General features: G+C 44.6%; 1 protein-coding gene and 1 long non-coding RNA gene across 3 annotated transcripts in view; one reads left to right on the plus strand and one right to left on the minus strand.

Annotated features, from left to right (window-relative positions):
- STXBP1 (syntaxin binding protein 1) overlaps positions 1-17,560 on the minus strand; it is a 69,852-nt gene extending 52,292 nt beyond the window's left edge. Inside the window, exon 1 of one of the 2 annotated variants that reach the window (XM_069582337.1) lies at positions 17,283-17,560. In XM_069582337.1, the coding sequence (XP_069438438.1) occupies positions 17,283-17,319 (37 nt within the window). In that variant the 5' untranslated portion in view covers positions 17,320-17,560. The remainder of the gene's footprint in view (positions 1-17,282) is intronic. The other variant, XM_069582338.1, reaches the window with a different exon arrangement.
- Positions 16,524-25,043, plus strand: LOC138436582 (uncharacterized). Its single transcript, XR_011255486.1, has 2 exons — positions 16,524-16,649; positions 23,063-25,043. It is a non-coding gene; the product is annotated as an uncharacterized lncRNA (long non-coding RNA).
- The last annotated feature ends 1,586 nt before the right edge of the window (positions 25,044-26,629 follow it).

Genomic DNA, 26,629 nt, shown 5'->3' on the forward strand with positions numbered 1-26,629 from the left:
ATGCCCTTTGCCCAGTCTTCCACTAGGGGATCAGTAGGGGAGAGATGACTTGTGAAATTTGTCTCTCCAAACTGTAATTCAGCAAAATATTCTGAGCCAAAGACCACTCCATTGAGGGTGTATATTGGGGTCCAGGAGCGGATACCCAGTATCAGAAACAAAGACTTTACACTTCACTTGATTTCCTGCTTCACAGTGAACTAATGAGTTAATTCAGCATGAAATTCCTGGATTTGGAATGTCCCAAATTTTTAAAAATTCATTTTTAATTGGAGGATAACTGCTTTACAATGTTTTGCTGGTTCCTGCTGTATAACAACGTGAATCAGCCATAAGTATACATATATCCCTCCCCCCTGAACATCCTTCCCATCCCCTCCCCCAGCCCACCCCTCAAGGTCCTCACAGAGCACTGGGATGAGTTCTCCGTGTTATAAAGCTACCTCCCACTAGCTGGTTAACACAGGGTAGCAGTTTAGATGTTTCAGTGCTACTCTCTCAACTCATCCCACCCTCTCCTTCCCCCACTGGGGCACGTGGGCCAAATTCAGCCTGCTGCTTCTTAGCTTAGACCTTAAGCTAATAACGGCCTTTACAATTTTAAAGGGGTGGAGGGAAAAGCAGCAGCAGCAGAGATCATAGATGGGTCACAAAAACTGAAATATTTAAACACACAGCCCTTTGTGGAAAAAGCTTCCTGACCCTGGTCTTGCACAATGGATAAGAACAGACAAGTATCAAGGCAAATTTCTATGAAAGCCCAGAATACCAGGACACAGTGAAAGATTCAGAGGCGACAATACGGGACATGTACGAAAGATCAGGAAGTCAATGATTCAAAGGCACCTTAAAGGCAACAATGAAAACTAAGATGACAGTGGAGCCAAGTTTTTAAAAGTCTACAGGCAAACAATTTCCAACGCAGAATTCTATGCTCCTCTGAACCATCAGATAAAATAAGTATTTTCACATATCAGATTAAAATAGGTATTTCCAGACATGCAAGGTGATGAATTCTTTCAACTTTTTTACAAATGTTTACCTTGATTTGTTGCTGAGAGATATATTCTCCGGGTATAAAATTCTAGATTAATATTTTGTATTTTTCAGTCCTTCAAAAATGCTCCCCTGCTGTCTTCTAGCTTACGTTGATTCTGACGAGAAATGCGCTGCCATCTTTGTCGCGCTTCTGTACACAACGTGTCTTTGCTCTCTGGCTAATCATTTCATTATTATTACTACTGCTTTTAAGCAATTTGGTGTGTGGTGTGCTGTGGTGTAGATTTCTTCATATTGCTTATGCCTGACATTCACTGAACCTCTTACATCTGAAAGTTCATAGCTCTCATCAAATTTGGAAAATGTTCAGCTAACACTTCTTCAAAGATTATCTCTGATCCTCCCATTCTTTTCATCTTTATATGTATTAGACTCCTTCACACCATCTCCCATCTTGCTGATACTCTCTTGCTTTAATTCCCTTGATCTCTTCTGTTTGCCTTTGAATATTTCCATTGAATGTTTCCATTGCTTTGACTTCAAGTACACTCACATTTTCTTCTGCAATGTCTAACCTGTAACCTTAACTTTTAACAAAAAGCATTTGTGTAGAGAGATAAGAACAAAGATGGAAAGAGGTTAACAGCTGTGAAATCTAGGTAGAAGGTAGATGGGTAATCATCATACTATTCTTTCAAATTTCCACTACGTTGGAAATTTTTCTTAATAAGGGATTGGGGTAGAGGAAAAATGAGGATTCCTCTCTATGAGAAACTGACCAGATCTTTAAGTCTCAGTGAAAGCTTGACGAAGCTTATTACTCTAACTAGATTCACGGGGTCGCAAAGAGTCGGACACGACTGAGCGACTGAACTGAACTGAGAGTTTCAAAGTTCCTTAAAAGGTAAGTAGGAAAAAGAGACAGAGACAACCCCATGATGCACTCAAAACATTTACGTTCAATGTGATCCCCCCGGCAAGATTATGTGAGGTAAACCAAATTTGAAAACTCTCAGTGACCACCTGATTGCCTCATCTTAAAATCCTGAAGCACTTTTATCCAAAACATGGTGAGGTCTGTCGACTGAGTAATTTTAAGCGGTCTGTCTCACAGCAGTCTGTTGTTGAAAGCCCATAGTGTGAAGCTCACACGGAGCAGAGGGAGTCTCTTGTTCAGCACTGTTTCCTTTTCTGCAAATCCCTAGCAGCTAGTACCAGCAATACCCATGTGTCCAGGGACCAGGGAAAGGCCTCTCTCCTTTGCCTCCTGGCTACACCAATGCTCAGGAAGATGGGTAAAAAAATCCATGACAGAAGAGGGTCAATAAGCTTTCTTCACCCTGTCACTCCCAGAGTAGGCGCTCTGAAGACCATCTAAGCTTAAAGGGTCTCCCTTCCGCCATCAGCTGACAAACAGAAGTGGCTTTGTTCCTACTGCCATTAAGGAAGTTCATGAGGATCATCTGAGACTAGAATAGAACCAGCTGGAAAGTCCTGAGCTCCCTCTAAGCACGGTATAAGCAACCTTCCTGCCCTCACTATTGTAACACTCCTAGTAGCTTATCCCTGTCATTGTGAATCTATGCTGGCACAGAACATGAAAATAATACTGTCTTTCCTCAACAGCCACAGATAAGGAAGACCTGCCAATGTCATTCATCAAGCAGACTAGGACAACTCGACTTCCTGCTCTAGATGAGTCTGGACCAGATGCTCCTACGATTTCTTCCCAGAGCCAACACTCCATGATTTGATGGCATCTTGACACAGCATAGCACACAAATCCTCAGAGCCTTGCCTTACAACTGGCTACAATCATTTCCTCTTTCCTCCACAAAACAATCCTGAATAATGAGGTTCAGACAGCCAGGGAATGACTTTAAGACACAGGGGAAACACCACAGTGAGAAGAAGCTCTGAAAAGTTTCCAGCTGCCAAGCCCCTCAGCCTGGAGAGTGGAGACTCATCACTGAATGAAGCCTCAGGCTTGCTCTGGGATGATCTGAGTGTGGGCCCGGGAAGCCACCAAATCGGAGACACGGTTTGGCTAGCCTCCCTTCCCACCTGACTCTCATGCCCCGCTGGCTACTCTTCTTGTGCCTGGGTGTAAATGTCGGAATCCCCTGGGATGCGGAGTGGGGGAACCCAGGCCCCCTTGTCACCCGGCACCCTTTCCTCTGTGATCTGACCCACCCCTATAGCTTCCAACAGCTGAGGACGCCCCAGCCCCAGTGTCTGGCCCAGACCTCCTACACCCCTGCCCTTAATGACAGTCCATAGGGTCCAGAAACACAACACCTACAAAAGGGAACCTTTCCCAGCAAACCCGTTTCTTCTCCTTCATTCATCTCAGTGAACCGCACGGTCTACCATGGGCTGCAGAAGCCAGAAAATTGGGAATCTTCCCCAACGCCATCTCCTCACCCTCTGCATCCGATCGATCACCATAACCTGACGTTTCTACCTCCGAAGACACCTTCAGGTCCCTTTACTTCTCTCCACCTGCCACTACTGCTCCAGCCCTGGCAGCGATCCCCACTCCCACCATCACCACCATAGCTCCTAACCCAACCCTCTGTCCAGTCTCCACACAGCGACTCGAGGTTTCTCCCCAGCCGAAAGCCTTCAGCGGCTTCCCAGTGCTCCTGGAATAGGGATATAGGTCCTTTGTAAGGACAGAAAGCCCTGAGCACCTCTCCAACTCCTGTCTGCATACTCCCTCAGCTCCAGCCAGGCTGAACCTTTCTCATATTCTTGCCAAACCTGGACACTTCTCTATGCGACTTTACTCTCTCCCAGACCCCATCAATATCACCCTCCTCCTGGCCAGCTCCCCTCACCTCCTCCAGGTCTCCCTCGGCCTCCCTCCCTCCCCTGGCCTCTCTGGGGGCTCCGTCATGTGCTGTACATCATCACACCACAGTACCCCCTCTTAAGGCATTTACCCGATGTATTGCCACAGCCTGTGTGAATCTCACTAGGACCAGGTCTCCTCATATACCATCACCTCTGCTGCCCTCAACACAGCTTCTGGCACATAGGAGAGAGTGCAGAAATATTGGTTAAATGAACAAAAACATTTGGTCCCAGAGGCCTCAGAAACATGATGAAATGGAAACAAGCCATGCCATATGGTCCTGGGTTTCTGTGACATCTCAGCAGTCCTCCGAACAGCAGTCCTCCGAACAAGGACTGACTGCTGGAGACTCTGATTCAAACCAATTTTTTTTCTAAAGACTTTTTTTTTTTTGGATATTTGGTTGCACTGGGTCTTCATTGCTACACGGACTTCTCATTGCGGAGGCTTCTCTTGTGGAGCACAGGCTCTAGCGCCAGCAGACTGCAGCAGCTGCAGCAGAACGCCTCGGTGTTTGTGGCTCATGTGCTCCAGAGCACAGGCTCAGCAGCTGTGGTGTTACAGGCTTAGCTGCTCTGCAGCCTGTAGGATATTCTCAGATCAGGGATCGAACCTGTGTCCCCAACATTGGCAGGTGGACTCTTACCCACTGTACCACCAGAGAAGTCCTCCAATGATTTTTTAAAATTTTGTTTGTTTTCCTATCTCTATAAACTTTTTTGTTCCTAAGAAGAAAATAAGCTTTCCCAGTATGGTAATTACTTAGTATCTCATTTACTTCCTACCAGTTCACCTCTTAGGCCAAATCATTAGCAGACATTTAAAGTGAAATGTCAATGGCCTGTGAGAAACAGAAGGAAAGGAATTCTGGAGATCTGCTCTGTGACAGCATGTAATTTGAGCCATTAGTAGTTCTTACTCTGCCCCAGAGACATATATTAAGATCAGATCAGTGTATCTCAGAAGCAATTGTTTTAACCAACACAAACTTTCCCAAAGAGCACTGAGTGGGCAACGACTGGCTGTTACCTGGCAATTATCAGACCCTGTGCCTATCAAAACTATAAGAGATGCGCCTCCTTGACTCTGCTAAGGTTTTATTCATAACCTTGAGCAGACAAGCTTATCTCAGTAATTATAACTGTAAAATAATAACAACCCCCTACAGAGACTCATTGTTTTCTGAGCAGTTGTTTGTATTATTATTTAATGCAGGCTTAAAAGAATTCTGTGATGCTGGGATTAGAATTTCCAATTGAAAAAGAGGTTAAATAACATGTCCAGGTTACCCAGTCACTAGGGGTTGGAACTGGGGCTGTCAGCTAGATGTTCTGTCTGACTAGAACTCTTTCCACTCCACGACACCACTTCTCATTGATTAAAAAAATTTTTTTTTAATTAAAAAAAAAAGCCTGGTGACAATAAGCAAGTAAAACTCATACTTGCTGAAATTCAAATGAAGTCTTGATGACTTCCTTGGTGGTCCAGTGGTTAAGAATCTGCCTTCCAATGCAGGGAATGTGGGTTTGATCCCTGGTTGGGGAACTAAGATCCCATATGCCAAGGGGCAACTAAGCCACAAGCTACAACTACAGACACCCACATGCGGCAAGGACAGCCTGTGCGCTGCAAGGACAGCCTGTGTGCTGCAAGGAAGACCCAGCACAGCCAAAAAAAAAAAAGATAAAAAAAAAAAAAGAAGGCTTGGCTATCTCACCCTAACTTTAGTTCCAGCAACAGCCCTGCTCAGAAGCAATTGACTGGAGCAATCAAATCAGAGGATGGCCCTGGGGGTTGTATGAGCACTTCTCATAGAGGCGAGCCACAGGACTAAGGTTCACGATTTATGGCTGTTGAGTTGCCAGTGATAACTGTAAGATTTGGCCTGACTACTCCACTAAAGAAAAGATTCTTCATTAGCAGCCAAATACCTGTTTGTCTAAGAGGTGCTGTGTGCCAAGAACGCCAGAGGGAAAATCTTTTAGTGCACATTCAAAAAGCCCTTTTTGGCTTTTGTGGCAGATATGCTCTCTTATATCTGATGGGTAACACATGGATGATCCCTGAGTCCCAAACCACTTCTTATGGGAATTTTACTCCAGATTAAACTACTTATCACCCTATCACAAGAGTAACAGCTAGTCCACAACTAAGAATACTGCATGTTAAGAGACTTGGGAGGGGTTATAGGGAGGGAGCCTATGGGATTCAGTCAAAGCTGTACTCAAATGAAGACTAATATCCTTAGATGCTTTTATTAGAAAAAATAACCAAGTGTTTGATTCAAGAAATTAGAATAAGAACACATACACACAGACACACACCACAGAAGGAAGAAACAGATTTTTCAAAAAGACAAAACAGACAAATCTCCTTCCATGAAAATACTACTACTAACAGGGTAGAATGAGAAAAGATCACAACTACTGATGCAGAAGATATTATTTAAATTATACAAATCTAGTTCAATGTTAATAAGTTTGAGAATTTTAGGCTGAAAGGCCTATTTTTATAAGAAAATAGAAATTGCCAAAATTGATTCAATTGATACTGAATAAATAAACAGTAATCAAATACATTTAAAAGACTGGCAAATATTTATCCTCTTTCCTCTAAAAAGCAGCAAATTCAAAAATTTTTATGGATAAATCATTCCTAACATTCAGGGAAAGGAATGTCCATATTATTTGATCTATTCTGGAACACACAAAAAAGATAAGAAACTTCCCAATTCAATACATTGAAGGAGTGAGAAATTCTGATGCAGAAGATCTGAAAAAGATGAAAGACAGAGAAAGAGACACAGAGATGGAGAGAGAGAGGAATCATATATATATAATATACATTATATATATATACACATACATTATATATAATATACATTATATAATATACATTATATACTATACATTATATATATACTATACATTATATATATACTATACATTATATATATATATATAATATACATATAAAATACATAGTATTTAGTTGTTCATTCCATTTATTGAGTGTCCATTATGGGCCAGCACTGTTTTAGATGCTGGGGCTATAGTAATGAACAAAACAAGTCTATGCTCTCATAGAACTTACATTGGGCTGGTGGAGGCCAGGATAAGCAGACAAAACAGTAAGTGTGAAATGTCAGATTTGACAATTCAGCATGGTGAGGGGGATGAAAATTATATAAATTTCAGTTTTACATAATCAGAGGAGAGCTCACTGGTGAGGTAGCCTTTGACCAGGGACCTAATTAAGGGAACAAGCACACAGATATGTGAAAGAACATTTTAGACACAGATAACAACAAATGCAAAGCCCTGAGATGGGAACATACTTGGAATGATCAAAGAGCAGCAAGAAGGCTCCAATACTAATGAATATAAATGCAAAAATATTAAGCAGAATTTAATAAGCAAAATAATAAGCAGAATAAATTCTGCATCAGAATTTCTCACTCCTGAAAAATAGTGCATTGTCTATCAAGAAAGTTTATTTCAGAATATAAGGATTGCTCAACATTATAATTAATTATATTAATTGCTAGATTAAATGAGAAAAACTATATGGAAATTTCAAAAGAAACTAAACCAGTAGTTAATCCTAATTTTACAAACAAAACAAATTCGGGGATGGGTAGGAGAGAAGGAGGGGAATATATGTATACTTATGGCTGATTCACAATGTTGTGTAGCAGAAACCAGCACAACATTGTAAAGCAATTATACTTCAATTAAAAATAAATTTTAAAAAACAAACAAATAGAAACAAAAACTCAAAATAAGCTGGAACTGAAAGGAAGTAAGTTGGACATCACTTCCTTACGGAAGCTTTCTCTAACCTCCCTACGCTTACATCAGACTAATGTCTTGTATCGTTGTAATTCTTATGACAATTGTTAACTAACAAATTACTTGTATTAACTGTAAGACTACCATATTAGAATCCTTTTTAAAAGTGAGGTATTTCAAAAATATGACACTTTTTTTTGACACTTTTAATTAATAAAACTCGGAATGAAGATTCAATTGGAGCATTCAACAGTTTTTAAAATTTAAATGAACTGTCTGAAAGGGCACAGGATGACAGTTGTAACAAGAATAAGTCATTTCTACTAAAACTAAACAGAAAAATAAAGAAGGTAGAAGATTAAAGAAACAGGCAAACTGGTCAGATTGAAGTGTATACTTAATCATCGAGGCTTTCCACCCTTACATTTAAAAGGTAAAGTAAAAACAGTAATTTCAAATGAAAATAACATGTGGATTAAAATGCAAATTGAACAATCTAATTTAAAAATGGGCCAACTGTTTGTGTAGACACCTCTCCAAAGAAGATATACAAGGTCAATGAAAGTGAAAGTGTTAGTCACTGAGTTGTGTCTGACTCTTTTGGATACCAAGGACTGTAGCCTACCAGGCTCCTCTTTCCACGGAATTCTCCAGGCAAGAATACTGGAGTGGGTAGCCATTCCCTTCTGCAGGGGATCTTCCCAATCCAGGGATGGAACTTAGGTCTCCCGCATTGCAGGCGGATTCTTTACCATCTGAGCCACCAGGGAAGCCCTAAATTGTCAACAAGTATGTGAAAAAATGTTCAGAATCACTAGCCATTCAGTTCAGTTCAGTCGCTCAGTCGTGTCCGACTCTTTGTGACCCCATGAATCGCAGCATGCCAGGCCTCCCTGTCCATCACCAACTCCCGGAATTCACCCAAACTCATGTCCATCGAGTCAGTGATGCCATCCAGCCATCTCATCCTCGGTCGTCCCCTTCTCCTCCTGCCCCCAATCCCTCCCAGCATCAGGGTCTTTTCCAACGAGTCAACTCTTCGCATGAGGTGGCCAAAGTATTGGAGTTTCAGCCTCAGCATCAGTCCTTCCAATGAACACCCAGGACTGGTCTCCTTTAGGATGGACTGGTTGGATCTCCTTGCAGTCCAAGACTGCAGACTCTCAAGAGTCTTCTCCAACACCACAGTTCAAAAGCATCAATTCTTCACCGCTCAGCTTTCTTCACAGTCCAACTCCCACATCCATACATGACCACTGGAAAAACCATAGCTTTGACTAGCCGGACCTTGGTTGGCAAAGTAATATCTCTGCTTTTTAATATGCTATCTAGGTTGGTCATAACTTTCCTTCCAAGGAGTAAACGTCTTTTAATTTCATGGCTGCAATCACTATCTGCAGTGATTTGGGAGCCCCAAAAGAGAAAGTCTGACACTGTTTCCACAGTTTCCCCATCTATTTCCACTGAAGTGATGGGACCAGATGCCATGATCTTCGTTTTCTGAATGTTGAGCTTTAAGCCAACTTTTTCACTCTCTTCTTTCACTTTCATCAAGAGGCTTTTTAGTTCCTCTTCACTTTCTGCCATAAGGGTGGTGTCATCTGCATATCTGAGGTTACTGATATTTCTCCCAGCAATCTTGACTCCAGCTTGTGCTTCCTCTAGCCCAGCATTTCTCATGATGTACTCTGCATATAAGTTAAATAAGCAGGGTGACAATATACAGCCTTGACGCACTCCTTTTCCTATTTGGAACCAGTCTGTTGTTCCATGTCCAGTTCTAACTGTTGCTTCTTGACCTGTATATAGGTTTCTCAAGCAGCAGGTCAGGTGGTCTGGTATTCCCATCTCTTGAAGAATTGTCCACAGTTTATTGTGATCCACACAGTCAAAGGCTTTGGCATAGTCAAGAAAGCAGAAATAGATGTTTTTCTGGAACTCTCTTGCTTTTTCGATGATCCAGTGGATGTCGGCAACTTGATCTCTGGTTCCTCTGCCTTTTCTAAAACCAGCTTGAACATCTGGAAGTTCACGGTTCATGTATTGCTGAAGCCTGGCTTGGAGAATTTTGAGCATTACTTGACTAGCATGTGAGATGAGTGCAACTGTGGGGTAGTTTGAGCATTTTTTGGCATTGCCTTTCGAAATGCAAATCAAAACCACAATGGGACACCACTTCAAGACAACTAGGATGACTATAATAAAAAAGACAGATAATAACATGTGCTAAGATATTATGAAATAGGAACCCTCATACACTGGTAGTGGTGCAGTCACTTTGGAAAACGGTTTAGCAGGGCCTCAAAAAGTTAGTTACATTTCCCAGCAATTCTGTTCCTAGGTATCTGCCCAAGAGAACTGAAAACATATTTCAAAAATAATAAATATAGCATAAATTTTTAAAATCCATGAATATAGTATATCTTTTCATCTATTTAAGCTTTGATATCTTTCATCAGTATTTGTAGCTTTCAGCATGCAGATCTGGAACACATTCTTTTCGATTTACACCCAAGTATTTCATGTTTTTTGTTCTACTCTAAATGATACTAATTTAGATTTCAATTCCTAATTGTTCACTGCTAGTATATAGACATACAATATATTTTTGTAAATTGACTTTGTATTCTGCAACTGTGCTAAACTATCTGCAATTCTGCTTACCATACTGTTGCTCCCTTATTTGTGAAGCTAATAATTTTTATTTTCACTCTGAAATATAGAAAAGAAACTAAGATACTAAAAGTAAATTAAAAATGTCAACTCTCAAAGTGATCTACAGATTCAAGACAATTCCAAACAGAATGGCAGAAGAATTTTTTAAATAGAAATCAACAAGCTCATTCTAAAATTTATATGGAAAAGCAAATGAACTAAAAGAACAAAACCAATTTTCAAAAAGAAAAACAAAGCTGGAGGACTCACAATCTCTGGTTTCCAGTCTTACTTTAAAGCTACAGTAATTGAGTCATAGTGGGTTAGTGAAAACATACATAAAGATCAAGGAAACAGAACAAGAAGTCCAAAAATAAACCCACCCAAAGATGGTCAATTGATTCTCAACAAAGAACAAAGACAATTCAATAAAGAAAAAGGATAGTCTTTTCAACAAATGGTGCTGGAACAACTGGACACTCACAGACAAAAATATTTACATGTACACAAAAATGAAAACCAAAAACATTTACATATACACAAAAATGAACTTTCATCATGATTCACAATATATAAGATTAACTCAAAATAGATCAAAGACTAAATATAAAGCCTACAACTATAAAACATCCACAGGAAAACAGAAAAAAAAAAACAGGAAATTTTTGTGAATATGGATTATGTAAAGATTTCTTAGATAGGATACCAAAAGTACAATTCATAAAAGAAAAAATGGATAAACTGGACTTCATAAAAATTTAGAATTTCTTCTATTTGAAAAATACTGTTAATAGAATGAAAAGACATGTCACAAACTGTGAGGAAATATTTGTAATTCATGTATCTAACAAAGACATATACCCAGAATACATAGAAAACCTCTCAAAAAATCAATAATAAGAAAACAGATAACCCAGTAAAAAATATGCAAAAGATTTAGATGTTCCACCAAAGAAGATACAGATGGCAAATAAATACAAGAAAAAATGCTTAACACCATTAGTCATTAGAAAAATGACAACTAAAATCATGCGATACAACTAACTAGGAAAAGGGCTAGAATTTTTTAAACTGACAATACCAAGGACTAACAAGGATGCTGGTAAAAACTGTAAAGTGGTTATGCCACTCTGGAAAATAATTTGACAGTTTCTTGTAAGGTTAAATACACACTTACCACACAACCTATTAATCCTACTCCTAAGTGCGTGCGTGTGTGTGTGTATATATATATCCAAGTGATATGTTCACACAACACCTGTGAATGCTTCTAGAAACATTATAGAAGTATTTGCAATTGCCCAGAGCTGGAATAATTCAAATGTCCTTAAGCTGAAGAATGGAGAAACAAATTGTTGCATATTCACACAACAGACAAGCAGCCAGCAATGAGAAGGGGCAAACTACGGATACATGCAATATGGATGATTCTCAAATGCGCTATGGTAAGTTAAAGAAGGCACATTCAAAAAGCTTTGCAGGGTATGACTTCACTGTTAACGACATTCAGTGCTCACCAGGGGCTGGGGGTGGTAGCACAAGGGAATTCAGGGAGTGATGACCTGTTCTGTATTTTGATTACTGTGGTGGTCATATGATGGCAGGTAAATCTGAAATTTGAAGAACTGTTCACTAAGAAGGGTAAATTTTACCTGGGCCAATTATTTTTTGTTGTTGTTTAGCTGTTAAGTCATGCCCAGCTCTTTTACAACCCCATGAACTGTAGCCTGCCAGGTTCCTCTGTCCATGGGATTTCCCAGGCAAAAATACTGGGGTAGGTTGCCATTTCCTTCTCCAGGGTATCAGGGCTGGAACCCATATCTCCTGCTTGGCAGGTGGGTTCTTTTACTACTGAGCCACCAGGGAAGACCTATGCAAATTATACCTTAAAATGGAAAAAATATGACATATATTTAATATATTTCAAGTATGTGATCTAAGGTTTCTTTTTAAAAAAAAAAGTATAAGAATGAATGAAAATTGCTTCAATCTAGGTGTTTTCTCAACTTCTGACACATCCTATGACTCATGGCCCCATCTGAAAAAGGCAGCATTTTACATACCCACAGTCTCCTCCAAAACTGAAACTACATTCTCTTCCCAAAGAATGTGATTCTTATAAACTACCTGGGGACAAACTGCTAATAGTTAGGAAACAAGAAAAGCAATACATTTTGTAATCCTTGAATCTTTGAAACACTCTGACAAAACTTCAGGGAACAAGAGTAAAATTTGGATTTGTAAATTACAGCATGGATTGACATAACTGAAACATCATCCATTAACATGAAGTAGACAGAGAATGCCTGGCGGGGCAGTGGGTGGCGGGCGGGTGGGTAGAGAATGAAATTCTCCTTTCTCTTGCAATCTCTTTACAAAGCAGAGAGCAGAAAAAACAAAACCCTACGTTTATAGACAGAAATTAAAGGGGAAAAAGTAAAGAAATGAGCAGAATGGGAAACAGAAGTTGCATGTGGTTACTAATCATCCATATGTTCTTCAGGTCTATTCTTCCATTTTCCAGCTCATCTGCACTTCACTCAGGAAGTTTACCCAAGACTTCACTTTCTCCCCCAAAACTGTGGCCCCACAGGATACAGGCAGCCTATCTCTTCTTGAAATCCTCTAACATTTGTACTGACACTCTTGTGGATCTTGTCATAATGATAAGATTGACTAAAAGAACTGTTTCATTGTTCAGTCGCTAAGCTGTGTCCGACTCTTTGCGACCCCCATGGACTGCATACAGCACACCAGGCTCCTCTGTCCTCCACAATCTCCCCAAGTTTGCTCAAACTCATGTACATTGAGTCGATGATGCCATCCTACCATCTCATCCTCTGTCATCCCCTTCTCCTCCTGCCCTCAAATTTTCCCAGCATCAGGGTCTTTTCCAACGAGTCAGCTGTTCACATCAGGTGGCCAAAGTATTGGAGCTTCAGCATCAGCCCTTCCAATGAAGTTTCATGGATGATTTCCTTTAGGATTGGCTGGTTTGGTCTCCTTGCTGTCCAAGGGACTCTCAAGAGTATTCTCCAGCACCGCAGTTCAAAAGCATCAAAAACTGTATTAGATGCTATGCCAGCACTATTTCTTTTAAAACTCATAAAACCACAGGAGGTAGGTGCTACTATTACCCATTTTATAGATGGAGAAACTGAGGCACAAAAAGATTCCATTATTTGCCAAAACCACACAGCTAACAGTAGTAGACCAGAATTTTATTCCAGGTGGTCCAAATCCAGAGTTTTTTCTCTGAATTATTATACACAAAGATTCATCCAACATTTATAAGGATGAAGTACTAATTGTCATACTAAAGACAGATTTAAGAATAAGAGGAGATCCTATTCTTCCCTCAAAGAGCTTCTGGTCTAGTTGGGTGAGACCACAAAGAAGCACGATAACTGGTTATACCCTAAGTGTGTCAGCAGAGTGACATGAAAGGGGGCACAGGATTGTCTGTGTCTGTCACAACAGTGTGAAATGGTCCCATATTTGAGTGTCCCTGTATTCCCTCATAATTGCTACCAGGCTCTGAACAGATCTCTGTTGAATGAACAGCTAACACTGACCCATATCCTCTACTTCTGTTGTACCTGTACCTATTGTCACCCACTGAGCATGGGTCTTTATCTAATATATTCATCCCTGTTCAGCTCAGTTCAGTTCAGTCGCTCAGTCCTGTCCAGCTCTGTGCGACCCCATGGACTGCAGTACGCCAGGCCTCCCTGTCCATCACCAACTCCTGGAGCTTACTCAAACTCATGTACATTGAAAGATATGACAAGAAAGATAGGACAGGAAGCCACAAACTACATTTATCTTGCTCTCGAACATATCCTTAAAAACACTGATTCATTCCATGAATATCTATTGACAGCCAACTATGACCAGCCACCGACAGTTTTTGGTATGGGATACAAGGATGAATCATGTAGTCATGTATGGATGTGAGAGCTGGACTATAAAGAAAGCTGAGTGCCCAAGAATTGACGCTTTTGAACTGTGGAGAAGACCCACAGAGATGTTATGGGGAGGGAGGTGGGAGGGGGGTTCATGTTTGGGAACACATGTAAGAATTAAAGATTTTAAAATTAAAAAAAAAAAAAAGAGTCCTTTGGACTGCAAGGAGATCCAACCAGTCCATCCTAAAGGAAATCAGTCCTGAATATTCATTGGAAGGAGTGATGATGAAGCTGAAGCTCCAATACTTTGGTCACCTGATGTGAAGAACTGACTCATTTGAAAAAACCCTGATGCTGGGCAAGATTGAAGGCAGGAGAAGGGGACAACAGAGCATGAGATGATTGGATGGCATCACCAACTCAATGGGCATGAGTTTGAGTAAACTCCCGGAGCTGGTGATGGACAGGGAGGCCTGGCGTGCTGTGATTCATGGGGTCGCAAAGAGTCAGACACGACTGAGTGACTGAACTGAACTGAACAGGGATGAACATATTAGATAAAGACCCATGCTCTCCCAGAAGCAACATTCAAGGGGATGAAACAATCAAACAAGTACCAAAAGCAAAAAACAACCCAAAAAACTAATTTTAAGTGTAATGAAAAAGATAAAATTAGAGAGTATGATAAACAGTGACTATGAGGTGTTAATTTTTAGACTGGGAAGACCAGGTTGTGAGGGTGACGTTTAAACTGGGAAATTGGTTAAAAAAAAATCTTTGCTTTATTTTTTTAGAGGAAAAAAGCAAAGCTAGAAACCCCTTCCAAAATTAGGAGTCAAAGTTAACAGAATTCTTTATGTCACTGACAAAGAATTGCAAAAATATTTCTTCCAAAATTTTTACCTAACTCAATTGTTATAGAAATGCTGTTTACACATTCACCAATTTCATGTAAAATTAGCCTTTTTTTTTTTGGTAAACAGTGGCTTTATTTCAGAAAATAAATTCTGACCATATGACATATTGGTGTTTTTTTTTTTTTTTCCTGATACTTGTTTCTAAAAAAGGCCATTGCAGGATGGGGGCGGGGTAGGTCTACCTGCATGAAGAAGCGTCACAGTAAAAGGCTACAAAAATGTGATGTCCAGAACACTTGCTTCCAGGACTTTGTTTTAAAGCACCTTATTCGAATATAACATTTGAAGGAATGTAACATTCAACATAACATTCCATATTTCACAACCCTTTAGAGAGCGTATTGGAAGGAAATGGTATACCCAGAAAAATGAAGAAAGTTATTATTATTATTTTTAACTAATGTTGCAAGGAAATGGACACCAGGTTTTAGGAAATTAATTAACGCTGATTTTGGCAAGTCATTTAACTGCTCTGAGCCTCCATTTCTTTCCCACGGGTAAAACGAGGGTATTGACATTAGAAGATCCCTAGGGGTCCTTCCAGTCCTAAGCGCTTTGATTGGCCTTTAAAATAGAAAGTACGTGATTTGGAACATTTACCGCATGGGGTAGGCAGGTGTTGTCATGAACACTTTTTTTTAAAACTTGCTCATTTGGGTTTCAGTGTTTATAACACTTTTCTCCTGGAGTAATAGGTCAGAGAAGGTTGTATAACCGGGAATATTTTGTATATACCAACGAAGAGAGTGAATAAGAAGAAACAGTGACGCCCAAAAGGACCATCACAGTCAAAAATCCCATCTGACAGCCAGAAAGAGACAGAGGAATTGCTCTAATTGGAGAGAATCGTTGGAAAGGAAACTGTCATTTCCACCATTTTCCTTCTATTTCCTTTCTTATCCTCTCCCGCAGAGAAAAGTCCACTTTTAATTCTCTCTCGATTCCAAAAAAGACGGCAAAACCCACAGCAATCCTCTCCCGTTTTCTGTTAAAGATAACGGCCAAAATATTGAAGAGGCACTATTTGCCTGCACAAGATCGCCAAGCTTACTTAGCACCAGAGACGCCGTTTTCCAAATATGACCACCGTCAGCCCTCACTCCGCTGCAGCCCCACAATCTCCATCATCCATTTTTTAAAAATCCATTTACGTCAAGCCTTTCATCCAAACCACGAACAACTATTTCCTCCCTGTAACAGGGGTTTGCGCGGCCCGAAATCAAGCCCCGGCTGAGTCCTGCGAACAGGGAGTCCGTAGACTGCGGTGCTGGGCAGGGCAACTTCTCCCGCGCACCCTAGCGCTCTCCCAGTCTCCCGGGTGATTGAAGACGGTACAGGACCCTGAGAAGATCCCGCCCTCGAAGCCAAGACCCCGGCTCGGGAGGAGGAGCCGGGTGGCCTCGGCCCCGGCAGAGCCAAGCCTTTGGAAACAAACAGGCTTCTCTCCCGCTGCAAGGAGTTGGCCCCTGGGCGGGCGAGCGGCGCGCCTGAGCGCCGCGGCGCGCGGAGCCGGCGCTCCCAGGTGGGTCTCTGCGGCCGGGGACCGCGGCTCCGGCTCCAGGGGAGGGATCTAGGGGGAAGCGGGCAGGAGGACGCAGGCCGAGATCTGGCACGTCACGACTCCACGGAGGAGGGTGGGAAAGAGGGAGGGACTGGGGATGGAAAGAGGAGTGGAATAGAGGAGCTTGGGGGAATAAAGAAGGCGAGAGGAAGAGAGGGGGAAATGGGGAGAAGGCACTCGGGGTGAAGGAGGGGGATAGAGGAGAGGGTAACAGGCCGCAGGGGGGTAAAGGCGAGGTGAAGGGGGAGACGTGGAGCGATGGGAGTGGAGGGAGATGCAGGTGAAGACCCAAGAGAGGGATGGGGAGAAGAGGGGAGGGGTGCGACGAGGGGTCAGGGATGCGGCGAAGGCGCGGGGGAAGGAGGAGGAATGCGGGAAGAGCAGAGCGGGGGAAGAAGGGACGAGGGCCGCAGGAGGCCGGGAGGGACTTCCCTCCGGAGAAGGCGGCGCCGGGATAACGGGACCCTCCCAACCCGGGAGCCTCAGGCCGAGCGGGGAGCGAGAGGCCAGCGCGGAGGCGGCGAGGGGGGCGCGCTGCGGGCAGGTACCGAGCCGTAGCCGCCGCCTGCGGGGAGGAAACCCGACTCCACTTACTCTCTCCGACCACCGCCTTGAGGCCGATGGGGGCCATCGCGCCGCGCGAGTCTCTGGGCTCCTGGCCTCCTCACGCGACGCCCGCAGACACCGCCGCCTCCCCGGGTCGTCGGCGCGCTCGGCTGGATGCCGCCCGCCGCCCCTGCAGCCGCGGCTCGAGAACGACTGACGCGCGGGCGCGGCGCGGGGGTGCGGCGCGATCCAAGCCAGAGCGAGGCTGGCGACCCGCCGGCGCGCGCTCGGGGGCCGGCCCGGCGGGAGGGGCGGGGTCTCGCGCCAGCCGTCGGCGTCACCCGCGCACCTCCGCCAATCGCACTGCGGCCCGGAGGCTCGGCCCCGCCCCCCGAGATGCGGCTGGACGCGAGGCGGTCCCTGGCTGGCGAGAAAGCCGCGCCCTCCCCCTCACCTCACGCGCCGCGCGCGCGGCCTGGCCGTCGCGCGCTCCCGGCGCGCTGAGTCCTAAGGTCCTCTCCGCAGCCTCCGCACCAGAATCCCCGGGCTCCTGGGAGCTTTCCATCACCCCCTCCTTCACTCCCCCTCGCCCACAAAAGGAACTCGGAAGCTAGATCTCTTATTAGTAGTACCCACTCCCCAAGACAACGTAACGTGAGCTTTATTTACCATCTCTATTTCTTTGGGTTCCCATATCCATAAATCCACCATCCACTGAGTCTTAGATGCATCAGCTTATTAAATCACAATAATTGGGCATTGTTTTTAATCCCCATTTTCAGGTGAAAAAAAAAATAGGCTCAGAAACTGAGCACTAGACTTTGTCTTAGGCTGTGCATCATTCATTCGCAAATATTTATTTTTCTCTCACTACTGTATGTAAACCACTGTTCTAGGCGTTGGATCTCCAACCATGTACACGGCAGACAGACATAATCCTAGTCTTTGGGCAACCAAAATCTAGAAATACCTAGGTCCCAAATCGAATAGGGCTATGCTGTGGAACAACTCTGGTCAGTATATCTTTCCTAGAGTCCAAGTTTACCAAAGTGGTCCCATGTCAGTTTTTGCTAGATTTAACTTATGGGGGAGATCGCTTCTGAAATATGAGATAGGGCTCCCCTCTGACTTCAAAGAAAAATGAGTTAAGCCAATCAAAAGTCAAAAAGGACAAGAGAACTAGTCTTAAAAATCAATGAATGCTTATTACATTCTTGGAATAGCTCTGTGAGCTAGGTCCTTTGCTTAATATTGTTAAGAAATATAACATTTTAGAGATGAAGAAATTGAGATTCAGGGAAGATAAGTGCCTTGCTAAAATCCGTCTAGTCAAGGCTATGGTTTTTCCTGTGATCATGTATGGATGTGAGAGTTGGACTGTGAAGAAGGCTGAGTGCCGAAGAATTGATGCTTTTGAAGTGTGGTGTTGGAGAAGACTCTTGAGAGTCCCTTGGACTGCAAGGAGATCCAACCAGTCCATTCTGAAAGAGATCAGCCCTGGGATTTCTTTGGAAGGAATGATGCTAAAGCTGAAACTCCAGTACTTTGGCCACCTCATGAGAAGAGTTGACTCATTGGAAAAGACTCTGATGCTGGGAGGGATTGGGGGCAGGAGGAGAAGGGGACGACAGAGGATGAGATGGCTGGATGGCATCACTGACTTGATGGACATGAGTCTGAGTGAACTCTGGGAGTTGGTGATGGACAGGGAGGCCTGGCGTGCTGCGATTCATGGGGTCGCAAAGAGTCGGACACGACTGAGCGACTGAACTGAACTGAATAGGTGACAAATGAAAGATCTAATTTTACAATCTGAATTCTGAACCATTATTTTCTACTGACTACTAAAGAAGTTGAGGCCTAGAGGAGGACATTCCTAAGGTCACATGGTGAACACTGCAGAAGCCAGGACAAGGGGCCACACGTCCTAGTTCAGCCACCAGCCCCAGGGCAGGAAGATCTGACCATCTTCTCATTCTCATCCCAGTCTACCCTAACAGAACCTTCCTGTGGGTTTCTAGAGAGGGACAATGTTTATGTGTCGTCTCTTAATATCTGGTCTCTGCTTTTTACCCAGGGAAGGTACTGATAGCCTTGGGCTGCCTTTGGAAAAGTAGGAGATAGTTTGTAAATTGCAGGGACCTAGGACACACCAGAGATGCCACGTAGTCCCTCCTTGACGTGTCAACAGATATTGCCCTCAAAGAGCCAGTAATCTAGCTTAGGAGACAGACAGGAATCAAGGAGTTACTGTTCTAGTAAGTGCTGAAGCTGAAGGACAGAGGTTCTGAGGGCGAATAACAGAGCACCTGACTCAGTGGACAAGGTAGGGTGCAGTCAGAGCAGGCTTCCTGAGATGAGCAAAGGGTGGCAAGAGGGAACTGGGAGAGTGTCCTAGGAAGATATACAGAAGGTGTCAGAAATGAGTTTGACTTTTCCAGGAGCAGAGAGGGGCTAATGTGACTGTTAGGGACAGTGTGGAAGGAAAACACCTGGGGTAGACCTTGCTGCAGAGCTCCAGGACTTTCTGGTAGCCTGGAATCTGCCTGGAGACCTCTGCAAAGGCCGCAGAAAATAAAACATAGCAGCTCCTATTTCCTGTAAAAGAAAGGGCAAAGAACTAAATTATTTCCTGCCGATGTGTGCCTGAGATGTTTACTAGGGATGGCAAAAATCAGAACGGATGTTGCTTTAAATAGGATGGTTGGAAAAGGGAGTAGGGTGACAGACTGTGGACTCACTCAGGAACCCCTGACTCAGGAGTGTCAGATTGGAATCTCTCTGTGAAACCTGGCTCAAGACCTCTTGACATCTCTGAGCTATCATTATTCCGTTTTTCTGGGGCACAGGGAGGTCAAGTCACTTGCCCAAGGTCACACGGCTCTAAACGCAAAAGCGGGACTTGCGATCTGACTTTCTAATGCCCAGGGGAGAACGTCCAGCGCCCAGGCGCAGCCCCAGTGTCCTGACTTAAGGACAGGTTTGGATGCGTGGACCGCAACCTCTTGGAAATCTGGACCCACGTGGGTCCACTACCCCGCGCCCCCGGCCAACCTGAGGGCGGGGCGAGGCTGCGGACCCTTGATGCCCTGGGCTGGTCCGAGGTCCCGCCCGCACAGCGGGCAGGTGCGCTGGCAGCTGCGCATGCGCGGCCTGCAGCCTCTGCAGAGCCGAGCGCCGGCCAGCTGCTGGGGGTGGGAAGAGTCCTGTGATTTACTCTCGAGTCACGTGACGGCGTAGAGCCTGCTTGCGGCTTGGCCACTGCGCCAGGAGCCGGGCAGGTGGGGAGACAGATGTAGAACGGAGATGGGAGAAGCTGGCAGTCAGGGAATGGCGACAGGGAGCTGCATGGAGGGACTGAGAATGAGGGAGGGAGGAGAGAGGGGCGGGGGCGGTGAAAGAGGGACCGAAGAGTAGGCATGGGGCGGACCAGGGAGAGACAAAAGCAACTGAGTGCAGCTGCCTCTGCCAAACCTGCTGATTTGGGCCCCCCACATACAAGGGGCCCATTGGAGTACCCTGGGTCCTGAGTCCGAGAATCCGCGACAGTCTCAGGCTTGCACCTGCCTCCCTTCTGCTTTTATGTTGCACCCGCCCCTCCATCCCGCGTTCACCCCCACTCCCTCCTCCTGGTGTCTGGGCCTTTATAGATTCTGCTGCATTCTTTTAAAAGCATTTTCTAAAGAATTCAACAAGATAATGTTTATAAGGTTCTTTATCTAGTAGCGGGAAACTATCAAGACCCAATACCCTTAAGCAACTTATATCGTTAAAAATGACAAAAGGAGTCTGCGTAAATCAGTGCTGAATATAGTTTTGGAGCGTTCCGGTGTCCTGCCTTTTTAGTTGCTGTAGTTCCACTGGCAGAGAATGAAAAAGTAATTGTTTCTAGCGCAGCCACCCCCCACCCCGCGCTGCCCCCCCCCCCCCCCCCCGCACACACCTACAAAGAGCCGTAGAGCCTGGAGTGCTTCTGTTTGGTACAACCTTGCTCGAAAGAATGTTAACAGTTAATAGTGTTTGTTTGAGGTCGGAACACAGTACCAAAAAGGCTTTGTTTTTCAAAGCTTAGGCCAGAGTATCAAACTCAAAGGCCTATAGGGGCCAGGCAGATGTAACCATAGATGTGGCTAAAAGGGAAACACACGCTTAGTGGGGGTGGGAAGGAAGAGGTCCTAACTCAAGCTCCAACCACGGCTGTACATCCAGTGACCAAGGATCATGACTGTAAAAATTTCAGCATCTCCCAGTAAGTTGAACTGTTGTAATGGATTAATTTTTTTTTAAATAAATCACACTGGCTAAACAAAACACATCTAAGGGCCACATTAAGCCCCCAGGTTACCTGCATGCAAACTCTGGGGAGCTAATACCTCTTCCCAAGGGGGAGGTTGGATTCCCCCAAACAGCAGGTTCTAAGGGGCACTGACTTAGCCCACATGCACATAGAGTCTCTGAGTGGTTAGGGCTTTTAGGGAGCAGGGTGTGAGAGCCTGGGCACTGAGCATCAGGACCTTCCTCCATGACCTTGAGAGCCAGGAATGAATCCCTCTGCTCAGCCTGCTCTGGGGCAGCAGATTAGGGCCAACCACTTTTGAATGGACTGGTGAGCACTGTGGTGGCAGCCTCTGAACACAGCGGGTGTGAACAGGTCAGTTTTGCCTGGACTGTGAAAGTCCCATAGCCCTGATACAGCCCAGTTTGAACAAGGGGAGAGCCACACGGAAGTACCCTTCAAATGAAGTCTCAGCAACCGCAAACAGCGGGGGGCTTCAACCAAATTGTATTCAATTCTGAGATATAAAGAAATGTGACATTGTTTACATCTTGTGTATCAGAGAACAGTTCTTGCTTTTTACCCATTAAATTGCCAGGGATCCCAGAGGAAGAAATGTTCATTCCAGCTGGAGAAATAATTTGGTGTAGATATGGTTTGCTTTTGACTGGTGGGGACAGAAAGCTTCACGGAAAAGGTGGCATTTGCGTTGAGCCTGGAGGCTGAGAGAGAACATTAAATCCAATCGAAGAAAAGAGCCTGGGCCCATGGTTCCCAAACTGTGAGGCAGCCTGGGGAGCACAGTGGAATGTTTTAAATACCGGAGAGAAACACAATGATACTTAGCATGTGTTGGACACTGGAAACTACTGGCTGGAAGCAGTTCACAGTTTAACCATTAGACTCTGCTACAGTTGTTTCTATGACAGTATGTTTGGAAACCCGAGTTTTCGACAATTGATATGGTTAAGAAACAAATAACTCACGATGATCTTTATGGAAGAGGAGTCCAAAGTCCACATCTGAGGAGTCCAATCAGATGTGATGGAGTCCAAAGTCTGAGAAGCTACAGATCTTTTTAGTAAGGAGTGGCGGTTAGTTTAGAATTATAATAAAATGAAAGAATACACTATGAGTCCATGCATAAGTTTCAGAAGCAGTCTAATCTGTGGCAATAGAAATCAGGATAATAACTATCTCTTGGAGGTGGAGAGCAAGAAGCATTGACTGGGAAGAGAAAAGTGGGAGCCCCTGGGGCTCTGGAAATGTTCTGTGTCTTGATCTGGGTGGTAGCAACGTAGGTGCATATTTATGTAAAAACTGACTGAGCTTCTCACTTAATTATGCACTTTATTGGATGTATATTACATGTCATTTTTTAAAAAGGGCTTCCTGGAAGATGTGTTGAAGTGCAACTTGAAACCAGTTTGGATGATTATTATAATCATGTATAGAATGCTTACCATATATCTATCAGGCATGCCATTTATTGAGTGCTTATGATACGTGAGACATTGTGTATTATATGTATTATTTTATTTAATCTTTACAGTGGTCCTAGAGGAGGTAAATACCCCTTCCATTTTATGGATGAGAAAACTGAGGTTTCAAGAACGCAGTTGACTTGCCTGGATTACACAGTCAGCCCAGGTTTGCCTTGTGGATGAAAATTCAATTAATAGTCAAAAAGGAAAAATAGAATTTTATTCAAGCCAAACTGAGGGTTGTAATGCAAGAGACAGACTCAGAAGCTTGGAGAACCATTCCACCTGTTAGAAGTCAAAGGTACAGTCATGTACATTTTTTAAGATGAAAAGGAGTACATCAAGGCTGTATATTGTCACCCTGCTTATTTAACTTCTATGCAGAGTACATCATGAGAAATGCTGGGCTGGAAGAAGCACAAGCTGGAATCAAGATTGCCAGAAGAAATATCAATAACCTCAGATGACACCACCCTTATGGCAGAAAGTGAAGAGGAACTAAAAAGCCTCCTGATGAAAGTGAAAGCAGAGAGTGAAAAAGTTAGCTTCAAGCTCAACATTCAGAAAACGAAGATCATGGCATCCGGTCCCATCACTTCATGGCAAATAGATGGGGAAACTGTGGAAACAGTGTCAGACTTTATCTTTTTGGGCTCCAAAATCTCTGCCGATGGTGATTGCAGCCATGAAATTAAAAGACGCTTACTCCTTGGAATGAAAGTTATGACCAACCTAGACAGCATATTAAAAAGAAGAGATATTACTTTGCCAACCAAGGTCCACCTAGTCAAGGCTATGGTTTTTCCAGTGGTCATGTATGGATGTGAGAGTTGGACTGTGAAGAAAGCTGAGTGCCGAAGAATTGATGCTTTTGAACTGTGGTGTTGGAGAAGACTCTTGAGAGTCCCTTGGGCTGCAAGGAGATCCAACCAGTCCATCCTAAAGGAGATCAGTCCTGGGTGTTTACTGGAAGGACTGATGCTGAGGCTGAAACTCCAATCCTTTGGCCACCTCATGTGGAGAGTTGACTCATTGGAAAAGACCCTGATGCTGGGAGGGATTGGGGCAGGAGGAGAAGGGGACGACAGAGGATGAGATGGCTGGATGGCATCACGGACTTGATGGATGCGAGTCTGAGTGAACTCCGGGAGTTGGTGATGGACAGGGAGGCCTGGTGTACGATTCATGGAGTCGCAAAGAGTCGGACACGACTGAGTGACTGAACTGAATTGAACTGATCCTACATCACAGGGCTTCCCGAGTGGCGATCGTGGTGAAGAAGCCACCTGCCAATGCAGGAGACATAAGAGACGAGGGTTCATTCCCTGGGGTGGGAGGATCCCCTGGGGGAGTGCATGGCAACCCACTCCAGTATTCATGCCTGGAGAATTCCATGGACAGAGGAGTTGGTGGGCTATAGTCCATGGAGTTGCAGAGTCAGACACGACTGAAGCCACTTGGCACATACACGTGCGTCATACATCAAAATGACACACTAATGTTTCACATCAAGTTCACCAAATGCATGTAGGCCAGGTAAGCCCAAACAAAGTGAGCAGTAAGTCACCATGACCCCTTACAGAACTGGGAAATAATGCTAGTCTTCTAAGAGGTTACACTGCTGGCATCAGAAGAAAAGAAAAATAAATGATTTCTATAATAAAGTAGGCACTCCCATCTTTGAGGAGGTCTGGTTAATGGATAATGCAGAGACACTGCACCCTGAAGGAAAGGGAGGAGGCCCACACAGACACAGAGAGAATTTTGTGTTTAAATTTTCTTGTCCTGGGGCTTCCCTGGTGGCTCAGCAGTAAAGAAAGGATCCACCTGCCAATGCAGGAGACACATGTTCGATCCCTGATCCGGGAAGATCCCACATGCTCTGAAGCAGTGAAGGCCCTGTGCTACAACTCCTGATCCTGGGCTCCAGAGTCCTCCGTTCTCTGCAATAATGAGAGCAACCCCCACCCGCCACAACTAGAGAAAAGCCCTGGCGGCAGCGAAGACCCAGCACAGTCATAACTAAATAAATAAAATTATTTAAACAAATTTTCTTGTCCTGCCTTAAAATGTAAATTCTCTTTCATCAGTCTGACCCCCAAGTCCAAGCTCTTGGGACCGCCTGCTCCCACCTCCCCAGCTCCTTGGAAGAGGTGGGACTTGGGTTGCAGAGGTTGAGGGAGGAGAAACCAGAGATGGCTCTGAGCAGAGATGGAGGGTACATGGCCCCTTGCAAAACTCTGTAATTAATTCTGGTTTTATAATTTTCTTCTTCTTCTTTTTTTAGCCCTGCCGTGTGGCATTCGGGATCCTAGTTCTCCAACTGGAGATCAAACCCAAGAGCCCTGCAGTGGAAGCACAGGGTGTTACTGAACCACCAGGGAAGTCTCTGTTTTATTATTCTTAAAGAGAGCCCCCCATATTTGTTGAAGCTTTAAGCTCTGGCTCTGAGGGTGTCTGGGAGAACCATTGCCCCGTCGCTGGATTGCAGTGTCACCTTAACCCCCATCCCAGCTCATGACAAGGTGCCCTGAGCTCTTCTTTAACAGATGCACCCCTCCAGAATTAGTATTTGGTAGAGCAGACCCTGATAAGCTCTCAGTATCCCCGGTGGCACTAGTGGTAAAGAACCCACCTGCCGACACAGGAGACATAAGAGACGAGGGTTCAACCCCTGGGTCAGGAAGATCCCCTGGAGGAGGGCATGGCAACCGACTCCAGTATTCTTGCCTGGAGAATCCCCATAGACAGAGGAGTCTGGCGGACTACAGTCCATGGGGTCACAAACAGCTGGACATGACTGAAGCGACTTAGCACACACGGCCTGAGAAAAGCAGGGATGCTTGCTCCCCCCACCCCCCACCCCCGCCCAATTCAAATTAAACACAAGCTGTCTTTCTGGTCACTCTGGCTTCTGGCCTCCTCTCCCCTCCCCTCCTCCCTCCCTCCTTTCCTTCTGTCTACTGTCTTCCCACCTCACTTTTCCCCACTCACTCCTCTCCCTGACAGCAGCTGCCTTCCCACCTTACTCCACAGAATCAGGGCCAAGAGACTTCCCCACCCTGGTACAGACGGAGCTGGACTCTGAGCCTTGGTGGAGCCAGGAGTCCAGTGCTCAGGGTCCCGCCTTCCTGGATCCTCAGCCAGTCATTTCTTTCCTCTTTCCTGGACAGCAGTTTCCCCATTTCCCATATGCATAATCTGGTCCTCAGGCTCCTTGCCCTGAATCGCACCAGCTGCCTCTCCCTCTCTCTGAGTCAAGGGGGTTCCCCTTGGGGATCTGACTTCACTACCTGCCCACCCTGAAGGTATCTTAGGTGCTTATCCCTGGGTCAGGAGGGGAGACAGGCTTTGGTCCTGGGTCTCATTGTCCAGAGGCTCAAGGTTGACTACCCAGACCTGTAGGGCATCCCCAAGTGGAGTCCCTTTGTGAGGTCCTCTTAACCCCTACTTCTTTCCTCCTTCCCTTCCAGACTGTGACCCTCCCTCAGCTGTTGAGAAACCCCTCCTTATATGCACCACAGCCGTGCCCTGCTTTGAGCAGATGTTTCATATACAAAACCAAAATAGCAGTTATTTTGGTGAATGGATCCCCAACAATTTGAAGCCACCTGTTTGGGGCATCCCACCCTGGG

The sequence above is a fragment of the Ovis canadensis genome, chromosome 3 (genome assembly GCF_042477335.2).
Source record: "Ovis canadensis isolate MfBH-ARS-UI-01 breed Bighorn chromosome 3, ARS-UI_OviCan_v2, whole genome shotgun sequence".
NCBI lineage: Eukaryota > Metazoa > Chordata > Mammalia > Artiodactyla > Bovidae > Ovis > Ovis canadensis.